At 52.0% G+C, this 17,960-nt stretch overlaps 1 protein-coding gene across 1 annotated transcript; it reads right to left on the bottom strand.

Moving 5' to 3' along the window:
* Positions 1–1,137: 1,137 nt before the first annotated feature.
* On the bottom strand, positions 1,138–16,961 carry CCDC134 (coiled-coil domain containing 134). Its single transcript, XM_016210270.2, has 7 exons — positions 16,884–16,961; positions 15,181–15,299; positions 13,982–14,103; positions 13,698–13,782; positions 11,410–11,591; positions 11,059–11,130; positions 1,138–5,121 (listed from the first exon to the last, which is right to left on the bottom strand). Exons 2-7 carry the CDS (start codon positions 15,281–15,283, stop codon positions 4,996–4,998), a joined length of 690 nt encoding a protein of 229 aa, XP_016065756.1. The 5' UTR covers positions 15,284–15,299; positions 16,884–16,961; the 3' UTR covers positions 1,138–4,995.
* Between the last annotated feature and the right edge of the window lie 999 nt (positions 16,962–17,960).

The following is a 17,960-nucleotide window of genomic DNA, read 5'->3' as shown; positions in this document are numbered from 1 at the left end:
ACTGGAAAATTGGGAAGCCCAATGTAAGGTTATCGTAGGTGGTGTGCGGCCAGGCTAAATAGCTATCTCAGAGGGTAAAGAAAAATTGAATTTAAGGAAAAGGGAATGTGGGATGGGTATATCCAGAGGGCAGGGCTACTCAGCACTGAGTCAGAGGGGATTGGGTCCATGATGGCAGCAAACATACTTGGGACAGTGAAACAGGGAGGGGCATAGAGCAACAGGAGAGCCCAGACTGGGCTGCATTGGCTCACAGAGAAGTCAGAAGGGGGGGCCTTGGAGACAGGTTCAGGGGGTAAGTGGGATGAGCTGCCGCTGCCCATCGCTCCCCTGGTTGCAAGTCTCTGGGGTCCCCTCCAAGGGAAGGGGGAAGGAGATGACGCTGGCGGAGCACATACTGGTCCTTTGTCCTGAGCATATTTCTTTCTTGCAGGTGGAAATCTTAGGGGAGGTCTCAATAGAATATTCAACTTTCCAGGTGGGCTCTTTCAGGGTCCTGTGGTCTTCACTGATTGGTCGGGGCAAGGAGCGGGGGAGGTGTCATCAATGTAGCCGGTCCTGAGGCAGCCACCGGTGCCCCTTTGGTGTTGCTGCTTTTCAGGGCCTGGAGCTGAAATACAACTGATGCTTAGATAGTATCTTTAGAGAGGAAACTTTAAGGGGGTATAAACCCTGTGACCAGCAATATGCTGGGGGAGGACAGGTTAGCCTGGGGACAAGGTTCTTGTTTTCCTAGTTTTGCCCCTTGCTAGGCATCTGGGGCTTTCTGCCCTGGTGAGTCCCTGTACCTGGCCCACTGTCCTTGCTCTGCTCACGTCTGTCTAACATCCAATAAGGGATTACAGCCACACAGTGGAATACCATGGCATCATCAAACATTACATAGATAAATGCATAGCTATCAACAGACTTTCATAATATATTGTTAAAAGGGAAAAGTATATTCCCTATAAGTGTAAGAGGCAGCTGCTCCTCTGTGGTCAAGACTTATGAGCACACAGGCTGTGTGGAAGCAAACATATAGACCTACTTATGCAGTGTGACCTTGAACAGTTTAACTGTTCTAAGCCTTCATTCTGCCATCTCTAAAATAGGAATAGTGTTCCCGCATAGTTGTGAGGATTAAATGGGATCATCTGCACATTCATTTGATATTTATTGCACACCTCTGTGGCAGGCAAACAGAAATAGTTCTGCCCTGAGAGCTTACAGTCTAGTGAACAGACATTAAACAAATCAACATAAAAAGAAATGATAATAGTACAAGTGATCAAAGAAAAGTAATGGGTGTGATGAAACTGTATCAATGACTCTGACTTGGGATGTCAAGAATGGCCTCTGACATTTAAGATGAAACCTAAAATTATGAGGAGAGACCTGTGTATGGTGTAGCTGGGGCAACAGACAACATGGACAAGGGCCGAGGCAGCAGAAGCTGCTGCCAGCGAGCACTTGTCATAAAGCCTGGCATATTAGTAAGTGCTGGCACAAGGTAGCTATTATAATAGAAAAAACAGCGATCTATGTGCTCACATGAAGGGAAAATGGATGGGAGGCCCAACAGTTGACTGTCAGTCACGGTTATGGGAATGGTGGGTTTAGGGTGAATTTCTTCTTGACATTTCAGTATACTTTTTATAATGAACTTGTATAACATAAATAGCCTTATTGGGGGGGGAGGGGAGACAGGAATGCAGGAATGTTCTCACTGTTTACAGACTAGAGAGTTGGTGTTGATTATTCTGGTCTTACCCTGAAACAGAAAACCAAACCCTGTGGCCCTGCCCTGGACAGAGCACTGAGCTGGACAATGAGACCAGCTACACCTTTCAGTGGCTCTCACAGGGCTCCCCACACTGGGGGTGTGTGACCATCTGCTGGCCTACCCTATGACTCACTTTGGTCCAGTGCCCTCCCATCCCACAGTCTCAGTAGCCCCACACAGAAGGCCGTAGGAGCACCAGGTCAGGTAGGTGGACACAACTGTTCCCAGATGGGAACACAACTGCCCAGAGGCCCTCATTCCTGGCAAAGTAGCCTGAGGGGGCAGAAATGAAGCTCAGTAGAAACTGCAGAAGAAAGGTGGTGGCACTGGGCCCAGCCTCAGCAAAACAGACATTTTCCCTCTGGCCCTGGATCTCACCTAACTTTAACTTAACAGCTCTTCCAGTTGGCACCTTGCCTTGACTGGGAGAACTGAGGCTGGATCCCAGAGGTGGAGCAGCCTCAGACGAGTCACTCCTTAGGACCTGGGTTCTTCGTATGAAAAGGGAGGGACTGAACTGGATGCCCATTACATCCAGACACCTGCCATGGACTGGGCACTTATCTACAGGCCACAGAAGAGAACGTTGCATGTTTTTCATTTACTACTTTTGATGCCTCCCCTTTTAGGCCTCTGCTCATGGTGCCTGTGTCCTTCCCCCTCCCCCAATCTTTCAGGATTCAGCTCAGATATCGTTTCCTTCAGGATTAAGCAAGAGCAGGTACCACAGTTTGACACAGAGGTGAGGCTTCAGGGTGGGAAATAACATTTGGTTTTGGATAAGTTGAAACGTAAGGACTGAGGGTTATCACGTGGCGACAGGGCAAGTGCCATCAGCTTAGTGGTCTTAGAGGATACAGACGTCAAAAAGAGCAGAGGCGAGATTAAGCCAATAAACTATTTAGGGTGCAGGTGAGGAAGGAGAAATCGGGAAGAGACAGAGCAGACTCAGACCAAGGGCAGAGAACAACAGCATGGTGGCCCAGAAGCCTGGGAGGATCCTCAGGAACTGTCAGCACCTCTCTGTGGGCAGTGACTGGGGACAGCAGCAGAAGATGTAGGGCTGAGATAAGGAGGAAGAAGGGTGTAGGCCAGGGAGCTTTTGACCCCAGGGGACATCTAGCAATGTCTAGAGACATTTTCGGTTGTCATAACTAGGAAATTACTGCAGACATGTAGTGAGTGGAGGCCAAGAACACTGCTAAATCTCTAGTAACACACACAGACCTCCTCCCATTCACAACAAAGAATTATCTCGTCCCAAATGTAAGCAGTGGCACTGTTGAGAGGCCCTGCCTCAGGGGATATTGGGAGCTCCCAGATTTTCCAGATGTCTAAGATTGGGCCTGGAAGCTCAACAGACAGGAACTCTGTCTGAGACCATGCTGAAAACACCACTGAAGACATCACTGTTGCCACCATTAGACACCCCTGGAGCTGGCCTGTCCACTAGGAATCCTCATGTCCCCTGTGGCCACTGCTTCCACCAGCACCACTCACACAGGCTGGTGGATCTGGTTGGTGCCACTTCAGTCACAGAACTGAATGCTGGCTGCAAGGAGGCTGGACAAACAAGTACCCTAGGGCCTGTACAGTTCCCAGCAGGGGAGGTGGACAGTATGACTCACGGTGGAGTTCCCGGAACAAATGACCACAACAATCAACAGTGGAGCAAAGGAAAAGGGGGGGGGGGGAGCACGGTGGCTCTGTTTGCTTCTCTGAAGGTGTCAGATGGGAAAACTTGGAAGTTGGCAGCACCTGAAGATGGAGAGGAAGGTATCAACCAAGATGGAGAGAGGCTGAAGGTATAGAAGGAAGAGCCCAGGAGAATGAAGGTACCAGACGGGGCAGAGGTGAAGACAGGTAAGACTGGGCTCCTCTTTGGCTGTGCTTACAGTGGGTGCAGCAAATTTAGGGGATGAATGAAGAACCAGCAGAGAACGTGTGTCACTGAGAAGCCAGACCCAGCCTTAGAGGAAATTGTTCAGGGCTGAGCAGGCAATTCAGACATCATCAAATTCACTTTACCAATGAAATGACAGCAAAGAAAAGGGGAGCCAGGGTCACTCAGCAAGTCTGATGGGCTGAGACAAGACTTGGGTCTCCCTTAGGTGGTGGTGGTGAGTTCTGCGATGCTTCGCTCTCCCCTTTTTAGCAGACCCTGGGTTGGCAAGGTCAAAGAGACAGAACTAGAATTCCCACCAGAGCCTCTCCCTCCCTGCCAGTGAAGAGCATGACTGAAGGGCAGTTGCTCACTTAGGGCCTCTGCAGCTTCCCTGCCCTGTGAACATGGGTCTCTGCTTGCATACCTCCTAAGCCGGAGAGCTCACTGTCTAGATGATCCAGCTTGGGGCAGCCCTGCCATTACAAAGTGCAGTCTTCTGCAGAGCTTGTCCCCAAGCCTCTGCCCACAGGCTGAGGGTCCCCCAGCACTGCCAGAGAGGACAAGTTGCTATATGACTGTTCCCAGATAGCTGAGGATAGAGATCATGTTGCCCCAAGATCATCTTGGATAAACACCCTCCCAGGACACTTCCAGTCCCTTTCCAACACTGATCCTTCGTCAAGGACAGTACTGAGAAGGGATTAGGAGGCCTAAGCCAAGCCCCTGCTCTGCTGCCCCACCAGAGCCTGGGGCTCCCATGATGAGATGGGAACATACTCTAAGGTACTCTCTGCAACTCAGAGGGCCTCTGGTTCCCCAACCCAGGCCCCTCGCCACCTGCCTGGGTAAAGGGCCTCACAGCTACCCGGGGCCCAAACCAACTGTGATTTGCCCAGAGGGTTTGCTTTTATTGTGTCTCTGCAGAGGGCTAGAACTTGTGCCATGTGGCTCAGTGACACACTGGAGCCAGCAGCAGGTGTGGCACCTCCACACGTGGCTCAGAGCCTAGTTCTGCTACCTCCCCATGAAGGGCAGCAGTGAGCCATCAGTCCTAACCCACCGGGAGGATCCACTCCTACCTCCCCAGCATCTCCAGAGGGTTAGATTTTCAGCACAGTGTCCTCTGAAGGTCCCCTCAATGCCCCCTCCAGGGAGGCCCGTGGAAAGAAATCCAGCTCTCTGTGGCCCAGTGCCTTCAGCTGGGCTCAAAGCCAGCTCCAGGGGACGAAGCAAACATGGCCTCCCCTCTCACAGGGGCCAGCTCTCACCACCAACCAGTCAGCACTGCTTCACCTTGGCCACGCTGTCCTCCTCACGGCCCCTTGAACCCCGGGCTGCAACGGGGCTATAACTCAGACTGGGATCGCGAGATTCGAGGGCCTTTTCGGATCTCCTTCCGCCTCTCCTCTTTCTTCCGGCGCTTCTCCTCTTCTCTCAGGGCCTTCTGGAAAGGGTCGGTGCTAGAAATGGACTGGGGGGAAGAGCAGAGTGGTCTAGTTCAGTCCACTGGCAGCAGTTTACTGAGACAGGCAGCTGAGGGCTGGGCTGCAAGGACAGGACGGTTGCTGAGACGCAGGCCCTGCCCTCAGGAAGCCAAGCAGACACGGAAATGGTTAAATGGGCTTGGGGACAACACCTAAGTGGGTCCTGAAAGATAAGCCAGGGGCTGAGAGCAGCGCGCCCTGCCGGAGGCTCAGAGGCTGAGCATTGACCCATGAACCAGGAAATCAAGGTGCGATTCCCGCTCAGGGCACGTGCCTGGGTTGCAGGCTCAATCCCCCCCCTCCCCCCCCCCGCCCCGTAGTGGGCATGCAGGAGGCAGCCAATCAGTGACTCTCCCATCACTGAAATTTCTCTCTCTCTCCCTCTCTGAAATCAATAAAAACTTTTTTTTTTTAAAAAGAGAGGTTGAAAGCAAACAGGATGAGGGAAGGAGGACATTCCAGGCAGAGGAACCGGTCTGGAGGTGTGAATAAACACCGGCATCAGAGGAACAACAGACTTGGGGGGGGCGGTGGGGGAGCTGAGTGCCCAACAACCACAGACCCCCTCCCCCCACAAGCCCTGGCTGCCATACCCCTGAGGACGAGGGGAGCAGCCAGCAAGAATGAGAGACAGCAGGCATCCTGTCTCGGGAAGGAGCGCAAAGGAGGCGGGTGGATCAGAGGTCAAACTGACAGACCCTGGAAAGGGAGTGGAAGCAAAGGCTGCAGTGCCAGGCTCAGGACATCCACAGCCGGGGGATGGTGGTGCCCAGTGAGGAAATGGGAACATGGGGTGAGCAGGGGTGGGAGGACTCAGGTGGAGACACCCTTCAAGTGCAGCCCTAGGCCCTGCACTCTTCCCCCCCTGCTCTCTCCAAACCCATGGCTTCTATTATGTCTATATGGCCAGTTACACCCTTAAATGTGTACCTCCATATCTACTTGCCTGCCTGGCACCTCCACTGGGATGTCCCAAGTGATCCCCCCCAACTTGGCATGGCTCATCTCCCCAAAACCCAGTCCCCTTCCAGCATCGCTGTCCTCATGAAGTGCTTCCCCTACCACACTCTACCTCCTATCCTTACGAATTAATTTTGTGGTCCGCTTGGAGATGAGGAGCTGGCAGACCCCTCAGGCCTCTCCCATACCTTCTGGCTCTGGCTGGGGAATGGCCAGTAAAGGGATCCTGGCCTCTTCATCCCCAGGTGGCTCAGCCTCACCAGGGGAGCCAAGTCTAGTTGGGGCAGAAGAGAAACACTGCCCATCCCTTTCCTGATCCCTTCCCCACGAGGCCTGGCTAAAGCCTCCTTTAAATTCCTGATGCTAAACTCAAGTGGGCCCTTCATGCTGCCTGGCAATGGAGCAACTCTCCCACCCCCACATCATCAGTTCTTATTCCCTAATGGGTTGTTCCCATCAACAGGCAGACATGCTAGTCTCTCCCGTCCGACTAAATTCCGCTTCGAACCCACACTGCCCTCCAGCTACTCTCCCACTGGTCTGCGCCCCTTGAAAACAAACTCTTCAAAAGGGTTGTCTATACTTCCTGCTCCCACTTCCTTTCCCCTCACTCTCTTGAAGCCCAATCTTTTATTATCACCCCTCCACCCAAGCAGCCTTTGTTAGGACCTCTGACGGCCTCCCTATTACTAAATCCAGTGGCTTGTTCTCAGGCCTCATCTTCCTTGACCTTCCAGCAGGGTTTGATGGGCCCATCACTCCTTCCTGTAACTTTCCCCATGTGGCCTCTGGGAAACGAGTCTCAGGTTCGCTCCTCTCCTGCTGCCTGTTCCTTCTTTGCTAGTTCACCCTCGTTCCCCCAATTTCTCAGTGCAGCCACATCTCAGGCCTCAGACGGCTTCTCTATCTGCCCTTACCACTCACCCCCCCAGATTTTGGGCCACAGATTTTGGTATTTTCTTCATATGCATGACACATTTGTAGCTTGAGCTTCAACCTCTCCCCTGAAATCCAGTCAGATAGCCAATTGCCTACTTGACATCATTCAGATGCTCACCAGGTCCAGAAACAGTCTTGATCCCCGACCCAGCCCTCAACGTGCTCCCACCACGGTCTGCCCATTTTAGAAAATGGCAGCTCCATTCTTCCACACGCTTAGGCCAAAAATCTTCAAGTCACCCTTAATGCTTGTTGCTCACTCCACATCTGCTTCCTTAGCAAATCCTATTGGCTCTGCCTTCAAAACAGAACCAGAATCTTACCATTCCTCACCAGCCCCACTGTTGTCACCCAGTTCAAGCCACATCAACTCCCAAAGGGAAAAGCACAGGAGCCTCCCCACCAGCATCCCTATGGGCGCTCCCGCACTGGGAGAGGCAACATGCCATGGTCTTGAGCACCCCTGCATGCTTTTGCTAGGTATCCCTGACTGTTCCTTACTGGGGCCATGTATCAGGACCATGATTGCAGGAAGCAACTTTGGGGAACATGTCACCTTGGATTTACATGAAGGGGTGAAAAAGCCACTGACTCAACAAGGCCCTCAATTCAGAAGTTACCCTAAATACTCAGTCTTGGTCCACTGATAGTTCAGCTGAATCGCTAGGAAATGGTGCTGTGCAGAAGAGTTAACAGAGTGCACCTGACTGGTATTTCTGAAAGGCCTGCTTCCCAGGTTGGCCCTTAGCTGGTGTCTGGGAACTCAGATTCTGCGAGGGCTCCTACCACCCTAATTGATAGGGGTGGCTCACTGTGCCTGAGCTGTCTGTCATTTATGCTGAACACCTGCTTTCCTTCTGGGGGCCTGGAATTCTGGTATGTGCCAGGCAGAGGGTGCCACAGGACCAGCCAGCTCCCAATAAAACCCCTGGACACTGAGTCTGTAATAAGCTGCCCTGATAGTGTTTCACACGTGTTGTCACGTGTTGCTGGGGGAATTAGGCATGCCTTGCGACTCCACTGGGAGGGGACTCTTGGGAGCTCGTGCCTGGTTTCCCTCAGACACTGCCCATGTGCCTTTTCCCTTTGCTGATTTTCCTTACTGTGTTTTCACTGTAATAAATCATGGCCATGAGCACGATCATACACTGAGTCCTAGCACATCATCAACCAGGGGGTAGTTTTGGGGACCCTTGACATAGCTGTCTATGGGTGGCAGCAGCCATCAGCCCCAGTGACAACAATGAAAGACCAGCTGCCACAAAGGCCAGCCAGACGCTGATCTGAATTAAAAGTCGTCACCTTTGCCTAGACAATACTCCTAATGACCAGGCATGTTATATTTTTACTGTTGTCAGTGTCCTAGCCATCTGGTTTACCACTCATAAGACTACAGACTGGCAGATCAGACAGTCATCCCTTTTTGGGTCCATGAACTGTGGAAACAAATTGTGGCTGACAACTGGACAGTCTGAGTCACTCACTTAGATGCCCACAGTAAGGCCCCTTCTCTGGTGATACTGACCAGAATCAAACTGTTGATCAAATCTACCCAGATGGCAGTCATTACCACCTAAATGCATCATCGTACTAGATAAAGCTACACACCTGCCACCATGGATTGGCACAAAGCTGACTCTCTAGTTTTGGTTTGACTACCTGGAGTCCTAGGTTGGAACAGTATGGCCCAAGATCATTAGGATAATGACCATTGGTTGAGTATGTTCCTTGCCAACTCCCCCAACCGTGGCCCATGTGGACCAAGATATGCCTCTGAAAATTTTGTAAAAATGCCCTTGTCCCATTCACATATGACCCTTGTAGACAAAGATCTAGGTAAGAGTAGGGGATGATTAGTGAAAAAGTGAAATTATAGGTCCTGGGAAGTGACACACAAATTTTGTAGCAATAATCCCAGCATCTAGGGAGAGTGCCTTAGATCCCAGGGGGTGTAGGGGACAATTAATCCTCTCTGTGCCTTTTATCCAGCACCACCACTTGGCAAAACAATCCTAGAATCTGCTCAAGCAAGTGGCAGCTGCAGATGACAATCTGACCAGCTGCTGGATGTGTCATTCTCAACCACATGATCACTGAACTATTCTGGTGTGCCTGATGCCATCAAAGGCAGCTCCTGAAGTGACCCTGTGCAGACACACATGCCAGTCCAACCTTGCTTCAATCTGACAGGTACAAATCCAGCTCCTTCTCCTGATGCCTCAGTGGCCTGGGGTTCTATCATGTGGGTCAGCTGAGGCTGCAAATCCACACTGACACTTGGGATTCAGCCAAAGAATGTAATGGTGACCCCAATCCAGTGTAACATGTGGGAGACAGTGGGCCACAGAGTTTCTCTCCACTGGGGATGAGGGTTGCTGTGGGTACATCTATTGCCCTTGTAATTACTGGTAATAACATAAAGATCAGCAGGTCAGTCTAAACTCTTGTGTGGGTGGTAATGAATAATAGATTGGCCTTAGACCACATCCAATTGTCTAAAATAAGACCTACTGGTTCCCCCAAACTGATCACAGCCGGCTGAGTCCAGGACCCTGGAGCACATGGCTGAGGCCAATACTGCAGGCTGGCCTCATCCTGCTACTTAGTCTTGTTGAGGGCAGCCTTAATTAAATGCAGTGAAACAATTAAACAAATATAGTTTTAGACTCCATCAGTTGGATTAATAGACTGAATAGCATATTCATGTGGAAATCTGAGTTAAGCCAAGATATGTAGGGCTGAGGGATGCCTGTGGGGGAGGCAATCCACAATGGCCTGTGCATCCCCACATGTTCTTGCTGGATACATACATCAAGAATGCAAAGCCCTGACCACTCCGGGCCATTTCTCAGGATTGAGTCTGCAGCGAACCCTGAAGGATGAGGTGATCTATCACCCCTGAAATGAAGAGCAGGTTTGCTTCTGTTCACTATAAAAGTGGTAAATTGCCCTGGCCATTTTAGCAAAGTGGTTAGAACACTGGCCCAGGGACTGAAGGGTCCCAGGTTGGATTCCGGCCAAGGGCATGCACCTCGGTTCCAGGCTCAATCTCTGGCCCCGGGTCAGGGGGCATGTGGGAGGCAACCAATCGATGTGTCTCTCTCACGTCGATGTTTCTCTCTCTCCCTTCCACTCTCTCTGAAAATCAATGGAAGAAATATCCTTGGTTGAGGATGAAAAAAAAAAGTGGTGAATTCCCCAAGCTTTGTATTCTTCAGCTATGATTCAGACCCATTGTTTGTGTGATATCCATCTGGGCCCCTCTGTGTCACCCCCATGGGACTCAGGGAACAAGGGGAGCCCACATGACCAGTCCAACAGTCTGACACTGCTTTTGCTGCAGTAAACTCTGATGCCTCTGACATGTCGGTATCCATGAAACAGCAGCAGGCGAGCTTGTTAGCCTGCAAACAGGGTGTAAAATCTGAGAGCCCTCACAGACCCTGATGCCCCTCCCCTCCTTATTAGCAGGGTGAGCCTGTGATTTGAAGAGTCGAGTCCTCCAGCCCTTCCTTCCTACCCTTCTGACCACCTCTGATCACCTCCTCTCCTTTACTCTATGTGACCCTATCTGTTATCCTACCCCACAGCCTGCAGCCCTGAGAGCCCACCTCAGCACCCTAGGAGAGCATGTGCAGGAATGCAGGACAGAAGCCCGGCTGGGTGATCAGAGGCTCAAGGACAGAGAAGAGTACAATTTGACCTCTCCTGCCTTCCCTCACATCTACCTGATGTGGTGCCTATCATATACTGAGAAGGGTGTGTGCACAGCCTCTGACTGCCCCCCCAATAGCTGGCATCCACATCCCATGAATAGACAGGCAGCCTAAGGCTAAGACAAAGGCTGTGGCTTGCCCAAAGGCACCAGTGAGTGAGTGATGGTTGCTGGATCTAGACTGGGGCATGTCTGGCTCCAAGTTCAAGGCCTTCACACTCCACCCCAGGCACCCCAACCCCCACAGGATCTGGCTTCCCGTAGCCCAGCAGAGGCAGAGCAGACACAGCCACAAGCCCCCAGAGCTCACCTCTGTGCGGTCTACTTTAAATGGATTCTGGAAGTCAGAGTCTTTCTCGCTGATCCCCAGTTCCTGGGCCATCTGCAGATGAGGAAAAGTTAGTCATCCTCTGCCTTCTCCTGTCTCTTGCTCACCAGTGGGTCACTCAAGGGATCAAGACTTGGGCAAATATGGGCCAAGTGATGAAACATAGGGACCCAGGTCAGCAGAGAACCCCTTGAGATGGCACCTCAAGGTGCCCTGAGGCTTATCACAGAAAATGCAACCAAGAGCTGACATTCAGGCCCAGCTACAGGCAGCTGCGAGGCTCACAGGACACTGGGGGACAGGGCTCCCAACTGCCTCCATCCCAGCCCTTACCAGGCTGAGGATGGGCGAGTGGGGCCCCTGGTCAAAGACGCCCGACTGGTTGCAGAAGCTGATGCCCCAGCGGATGAGGAGATTCCAGTTGGAGTTGTGGTCAAAGTAATGGTGCACGATCCTAGGGAAGCGCAGCACCACATCGCCGAAGAAGGCCGTGTTCTCCAACACCTGGGAAAAAGCTGGTGAGAGGAACCTGCTGAGTGCCCAGCACAGATGCCCTTCTACTCCCTCTTGGCCATCCCTAGGCACCCCCAGAGAATGGAGGCAAACCCACCAAGCCCACTAGGAAAAGAGACCGCTGCCTGCTGCCCACATGTGCACTACGTGCTAAGGACTTTATGTCCACCACATCCCTGAATCCTCAAACCACCTTTAGAGGGAGATGTGGCGGCTGTTCCCATTTTACACAGAGAAATTGAGTGGCAAACCTAGGCTGCAAACCCAGTTCTGTCAGACTGCAAAGGCTGTGCTCTTCCCCCATTATCTCATGGCTTAGAAGACCTGTTTGCTGTGGGGACCAGAGAGGTGGGTGCCATTCTGCACATGGAGGCATATGCATCACATGAGGCTTTGCTGGGGCCTACACTCCCCAACTTGGTGTCCAAATGTCCAGAGCCTGATTCGCACAACCATAGTTTTTGTGCAGGGTCAGGTCTGTTAGCATTGCCAGGGAACACGTCAGGGTTTGTTTTTAAAACATACTCTTCCAATTTTATTTAATTTTAAATGCTTCTTTTTAAAACAATGTATAAATATCTTTACTGATTTCAGAAAGAGGAAGGGAGAGGGAGAGAGATAGAAACATCAATGATGAGTCATTGATAAGCTGCCTCCTGCACGTTCCCTACTGGGGATCAAGCCCACAACCCAGGCATGTGCCCTGACTGGGAATCGAACCTCGATCTCCTGTATCATAGGTTGATGCTCAACCTCTGAGCTATGCCAGCCAGGCTAAATGCTTCTTAAGTACTTATTTTTAAGTAATTTTAGACTTATACAATACACCACAAAATTCCTTCACTTGGCTTCCTCTACTGTTATCACCGTACATAACCACTGTACAACTTCTACATCAGGAAGTTACCATCAATACAATACACCCAGAGACCTTGTTGAATTTCATTAATTTCTTCACTAATATCCTTCCTCTGGTCAACAGGTCAGTCTAGACTGAGTTTAGTGTCCATCATGGTGGCAGATCCCCCCGACCCAGGCTAGCATGAAGAATAGGTAAAGACCCAGCCCTGGCAGCAGCTCCTATTCAAATGTCCTGCAGATAAGGCCCAGGCAGCCCTCACCAGCACTGGCCAGGTGACACACACAGATAAGCCGCCTCCTCCAAAGATATGCCAAGCTGGGCCTGAGCCAACTGGGGCTGGATCCCTGGGCTTCAGAACCATCTTGAAATCTGGGGTGAGCTTGGTTTATAGGTTAAGAGCCAAGTTATGTATATAACTTCCTCAGTTATAGTGGAGATTAGAGATGATATCTGTAAAAGTGTCCACCATTCAATATGTAAAGGCTACTTCCAACCTCTCTCAGTGTAATCTAAGAAATTTTATTGTTACAATGTCATCAGCTAATGGGAAAATTACCACTGGAGAGAAATTCTTGGAAGCAGGAATGAAGGGACACAGAATATTCTTTTATCTTATAGGAGGTTGAGGCTTTTAGAACAATTGTAAAGAGTGTGTGCCCTGGCCAAGTAGCTCAGTTGGTTAGAGCGTTGTCCTGATGCACCAAGGTGGCTGGTTCGATCCCCATCAGGGCACATACAAAAGTCAACCAATGAATGCATAAATAAGTGGAACAGCAAGTCAATGTTTCTCTCTCTCTCTCTCTTCCTCTAAGAATCAATCAATAAAATAAAATTAAAAAGAGTGTGGGTAACTGCCCCCACTGTCCAGTCACTTCAGTAGGCCTGTTTCTCCTGTAAATGGAAAGAACTCTTGCCTTCTCTACCACAAAGGTCAGGGTGGTGGAGAAGGCAAGGATCCTTAGAGTGGTAGTGGGCAGAGATTCCTCCCTGGTTCCCCTGCTCTGAGCACAGGACAGCACAAAGGAATACATTTGTGTCAGGGACACAGAAATTGGCTCTGAAGCCCAGAAATTCTTAAAGAACCACGTACTAAGTGCCTATCCACCAAAGGGGAACACTCAGAAGGTGCCGCGAGAGGATCTTTCCAGAGAGAAAAAAAGAGTGACAAAAACAGGAGGGAAGAAACAACTAGAGAAGATCCAGGTGGTGGGGAGAAGGAAAGGGAGAGATCAGGAAGACCACATACCATCCTTCAGTTTCTCGTCCTGGGGGAAGGGCCCGTCTGGGAGCACATCGGCAGCGATGAGCACTGTCCGGGAGTCCTCCAGCACCTGAGGGAACCACACCTGGCTGAGTGGCTTTGCAGAGGCCTTCACAGCTCAGCCGCAGCCCAGTTTACTTAAACCCTACTTCAAATCTTTTGTTCACACAGTTCCCCCTAACTGAACACCATCTCCTTAAGGAACTCCTACTCATCCTTCAGTGTCCAAAGACTAGGTCTGCCACAAGCGGCCCTGTGCCTGCATGCACCTTAAAGAGCCCCTTGAGCATGACATCAAGGATCTTGTACTGCTGGTGGACATCATCCAGCTGTACTAGGTTCTTCAATGCCAACAGCTGCTCCCGCCGCTTCACCTCAAACATCTTCTTGTCTGAGCAGCATTAAGTTAAGGAGCTGGCACCAATACTTCTGCCTGGATAATCCAGTGGTAGCAACCAGAAGGCCCATTCCTGACCAGCAATATCTGCAAAGGCCACAGACTCCCATGTATGAGGTCCTCCTCCCCACACACCCAGGGAACTAACAAACTGAGAAGGTTCGTATCCTGCAATGTATCATTTGTCTAGTTTACAGAGGATTCCATACCCAAGCCCCTAAACACAACCCTTCAGGACCTGGCTCCTGAATTCCCCTTCCCATGGCCTGCCCGCCATCTCCCACAGCCGTTCACTATCCCCAGAACCTCCACTCCTCTGCTCACGCTGTACACTCTGCCGGGGATGCCCCCCAACCCTTCTCTATGAGCATGTGTGTTTTTTAATCCTCACCTGAGAATGTTTTTATCAATTTTAGAGAGAGAGGAAGGAAGAGACAGACACAGAGAGAAACATCAATATGAGAAACATCGATCAGCTGCCTACCATATGCACCCCAACCTGGAATCAAACTCGCAACCTATGTATGTGCCCTGACCAGGAATTGAACCTGCAAACTTTTGGTGTACGGGACGACATTCCAACTGAGTCATCCAGTCGGGGCATCTAAGAGTTTTTGTCCTTTTAGGACCTGGTTCTAAAGCCAGAGCAGTGTTTCTCCCACGTTCCATCAGAGCAGTGACCACCAAGTAAAACGAGAGGCCTGTGAAGGCTGCAAAGCCAGGGACTGGTCCTGACTCATCTTTGTGTCCCCAAGGCCTAGACCAGAGTAGGTGGCCCAGTATGCCAGGGCCTCAGTCCCCACTCAGGGTCTCACCACAAGGTGCTAGGCACATATGTTCAATTCTCAGAGCCCTCATGGCTCTGAGAAATGTGCCTTGCCTTCTCTGAGGCTCAGAAGACAGTGGACTTGATTAAGGTTTGATGAAACTACCTTACCTTTTCTCTCCCGTTCCCATCAGCGGGGCCTGATCCATCCCTAGAATGCCCCAAGGGTTTGTGATTATAGAGACTTCATTTATAGACCCCCTCAGGCACAGCTCATTAACTCCACCTCCAACCCCAAAGGATACAGATCTCCAGGCTTGGGTCCAGGGAGGTCCTCAGGGTGCCTGTGACTCCTGTCCCAGACATGAGCAGGACAAACAGGAAGACCAGGAACTGCAAAAGGTCCATATCCACGACCCTGGAGCTAGGAGAGCAACCCAGAGAAAGGTGGTGATATCTGGAGCTTGGTGTTCTATAAAACAGAGTGAGGTGAATGGCAACTCCCCCTGACATGGCATAGGCTCCAAATACCAAGAATCCAACTTTGGGAAGCCCTGGAGCTCCAGTCCCTAGCCCAGGACCTGTGACTAGCAGACACAGAATAAAGACAATGGGCAGAAGGCAAGAGGGAGCAAGATAACTGTCAGCAATGCAGGTACGCTTACAGCACGGTAGTCAGCATCTGGAGCTCTGAGCTGGGGCCCTCTCTCTTCCTGACCGTGGAACCTGCAGCAAACCGCCCAGTCTCTCTAAGCCTCAGCTTCCTCACTGTACAGCAGGAAAAGGAGGTCACCTCCCTGCTCCAGGGAGGGAGGACTGGGTGAGGCACTGCGCCTGGGGAAGGTGGGGCTGGTCAATGTCTTCCCTTCTCAACCCCAACTCTCCATCCTGGCCCCGGGGAAGGTATCTGGTCAAGGAGGTCCAGGCAGTCAGACGGAATGTCAAACTTCTGGTGTTTCCCTCCTTCCCCGACTTCTGTAAAGGACACAGGGCAGAAGGGAGGCAGGGAGGTCTTGGGGTAAATGGATGCTACTCACTCACTTTGGAACCATGGGCACCATAAGCAACACCTATCCTATTCAGGCAATGTTTCACAATGATTTTAGTACCCACCATGTTCTAGGCACCGCTTTAGAGCTGGGACTACAGCAGTGAGTAAGACAAAACCGCCTGCACTCATGGCAGTTACTTCCCCAGAAGGAGCGAGAGATAGCCAATAAACTTGTAAAACAGCACAGGAGAATGAGAGGGACTTGGTGGGGTGCAGTGTTTCAGTGGTCAAAGAAGGCCTCAGACTCAGATGACAGGGACCCAGTTTTACCAATGTGGGAACCAAGGCACAGAAAAGAGAGGTAACTGCCCAGTCACTCAGCTATCCCAGGCTACACCAAGTCTAAATGAGCACAGCCTATATCGGAGCAGGCCACTCTTCTACCAGGACACCTGCCCAAGGGAGAGATGCTCAGTTACTGACAGGTCCTGCAGAGGCCACCTAGAGAACCAACCCCACCGCACACAGATGACCTAACTGAAACTCAGAGAATGAAAAGCAGTCCAAGTTCACCCAGGACTCCCTAACTTCCAACGTCACCCTCGAGGCTCAAGGGAACTGGACACAAGCTAGAGAACTTGGGGCCAGGGAGATATCCGACAGCGGGTAATGACTGGAGGAAGAGCGGGAAAAGCAAGCCGGAAAACCGGGCTGCGCGGGGAGGACTCAGCCTTCTTACTCCCACCCAGCCGGCCTGCCGATCCCGCTCCCCGCCCGCCAGTCCCTAGAGCTCTCTCCAGCTCCGTGAGCTACTCTGAACCCGTTCGGCAAGAGTGGCGTGGCGGTGGCGGGCCCTGGGCCGGCTACCTGGGCTCGCGGAGCCCGGTTGCTGTCTCCAGTCTTTGGGGAGAAAAGAGGCAAATCGTACCTCCCACTCCCTGCAGCCGGTTCGAGGACCCTCGTTCTCCAGCCCCCCTACCGGGAGCCTACCCGACCGGCGACCCCTCCCCCACCTACCGGGCCGGGAGTGCCGGAAGGAGCAGTACGGCAGGCGCTTGGCGTGCGGCTCGCAGGTCCGCGGGGAGACTGGCAAAGGTGCGGAACCCCAAAACACACGCCACCAGCCGCGCTGGGGCCGCCGGGCGCCGTCCCGCCCACCGCGCCACTCCTGGCCAATGAGCGCGGGCCGCGACCATCGCGACGACGACCTCACTTCCGGCTCCGCCCCGCCGGCCTCAGGCGCCGGTACCGTGAGAGGGCAGCTAGACTAGTGTTCCATCCGCCCTGTGCCGGGGCTCGCGCGTGGCGCTCGGTAAAGGTCTGGCTGGAGGAAGTTAAGTCGGTGTCCAACTTAGAGGGCGTGTCAGCAAACTGGAGCCCTGACCCGACCGGGCGCCCTCCCCGAAACTGTTGTCAGCTGAGTGTTTTGGCAAGATCAAGATCAGTTTAGTGGGTCGTGACTAGCACTTCGTTTTTTTTAAGCAACCAGCAGTGCGGAGCTGGCACATCCTCTGCTCTCCCCTTGGGTCCACCAAGTTCTAAGCCCAGTTCATCCGGGGCTTCTCCGTCGGTTCATTAGGGCGGAGTTCAGATCACTTGTGCAGGGTCAGTACCCGAGAAGGAAGGGTGGGCTAGCCAGTTCCAGGCAGCCGGCCCTCATAGGCAGGCAGGTGGGAAAGGGGCTCGAGGCCCAGTGGGCTGAGCTCGGAACAGGAGCGGGCAGTTGTGCAGCACGGACACTGAAAGAACCGCACAGCCCGGCCAGCGAAGCTCAGCGGTTGAGCATCGACCTAGGATCCAGGAGATCACTATTGGATTCTGGGGTGGGCACATGCAGGGGTTGTGGGCTGGATCCCCAGCAGGGGGCGTGCTGGAGGTAGCTGATAAATGACTCATCATTGATCTTTCTCTCTCCCTCTCCCTCCCTCTCTGAAATCAATACAGACATACTTAAAAAAACAAAACCACACATGTATGTAAGAACAAGCTCCAAAGTACAAGCTCCAAGGAGGGCTGTTAAAGAAAGGCACACAGGGACCTACTTTAGCCAGGGAAGGACTGGGCCAGTTCCGCTCTGCTAGGAAGGCTGAGAAG

Source organism: Miniopterus natalensis, chromosome 2, assembly GCF_054644295.1.
Source record: "Miniopterus natalensis isolate mMinNat1 chromosome 2, mMinNat1.hap1, whole genome shotgun sequence".
Classification (NCBI taxonomy): Eukaryota; Metazoa; Chordata; class Mammalia; order Chiroptera; family Miniopteridae; genus Miniopterus; species Miniopterus natalensis.
Note: the sequence above shows the minus strand (reverse complement) of the source record. Positions and strands in the feature narration are given on the sequence as shown.

What these genes read in the sequence shown, in the direction of transcription:
- CCDC134 (XM_016210270.2), bottom strand. Translation starts at nt 15,283, where the DNA reads ATGGACCTTTTGCAGTTCCTGGTCTTCCTGTTTGTCCTGCTCATGTCT. An exon ending in TGCTCAAGGGGCTCTTTAAG is followed by an intron (nt 13,783 to 13,981) that starts GTGCATGCAGGC and finishes TGGTTCCCTCAG; the next exon opens with GTGCTGGAGGACTCCCGGAC. An exon ending in TTAAAGTAGACCGCACAGAG is followed by an intron (nt 5,122 to 11,058) that starts GTGAGCTCTGGG and finishes TCTTCCCCCCAG; the next exon opens with TCCATTTCTAGCACCGACCC.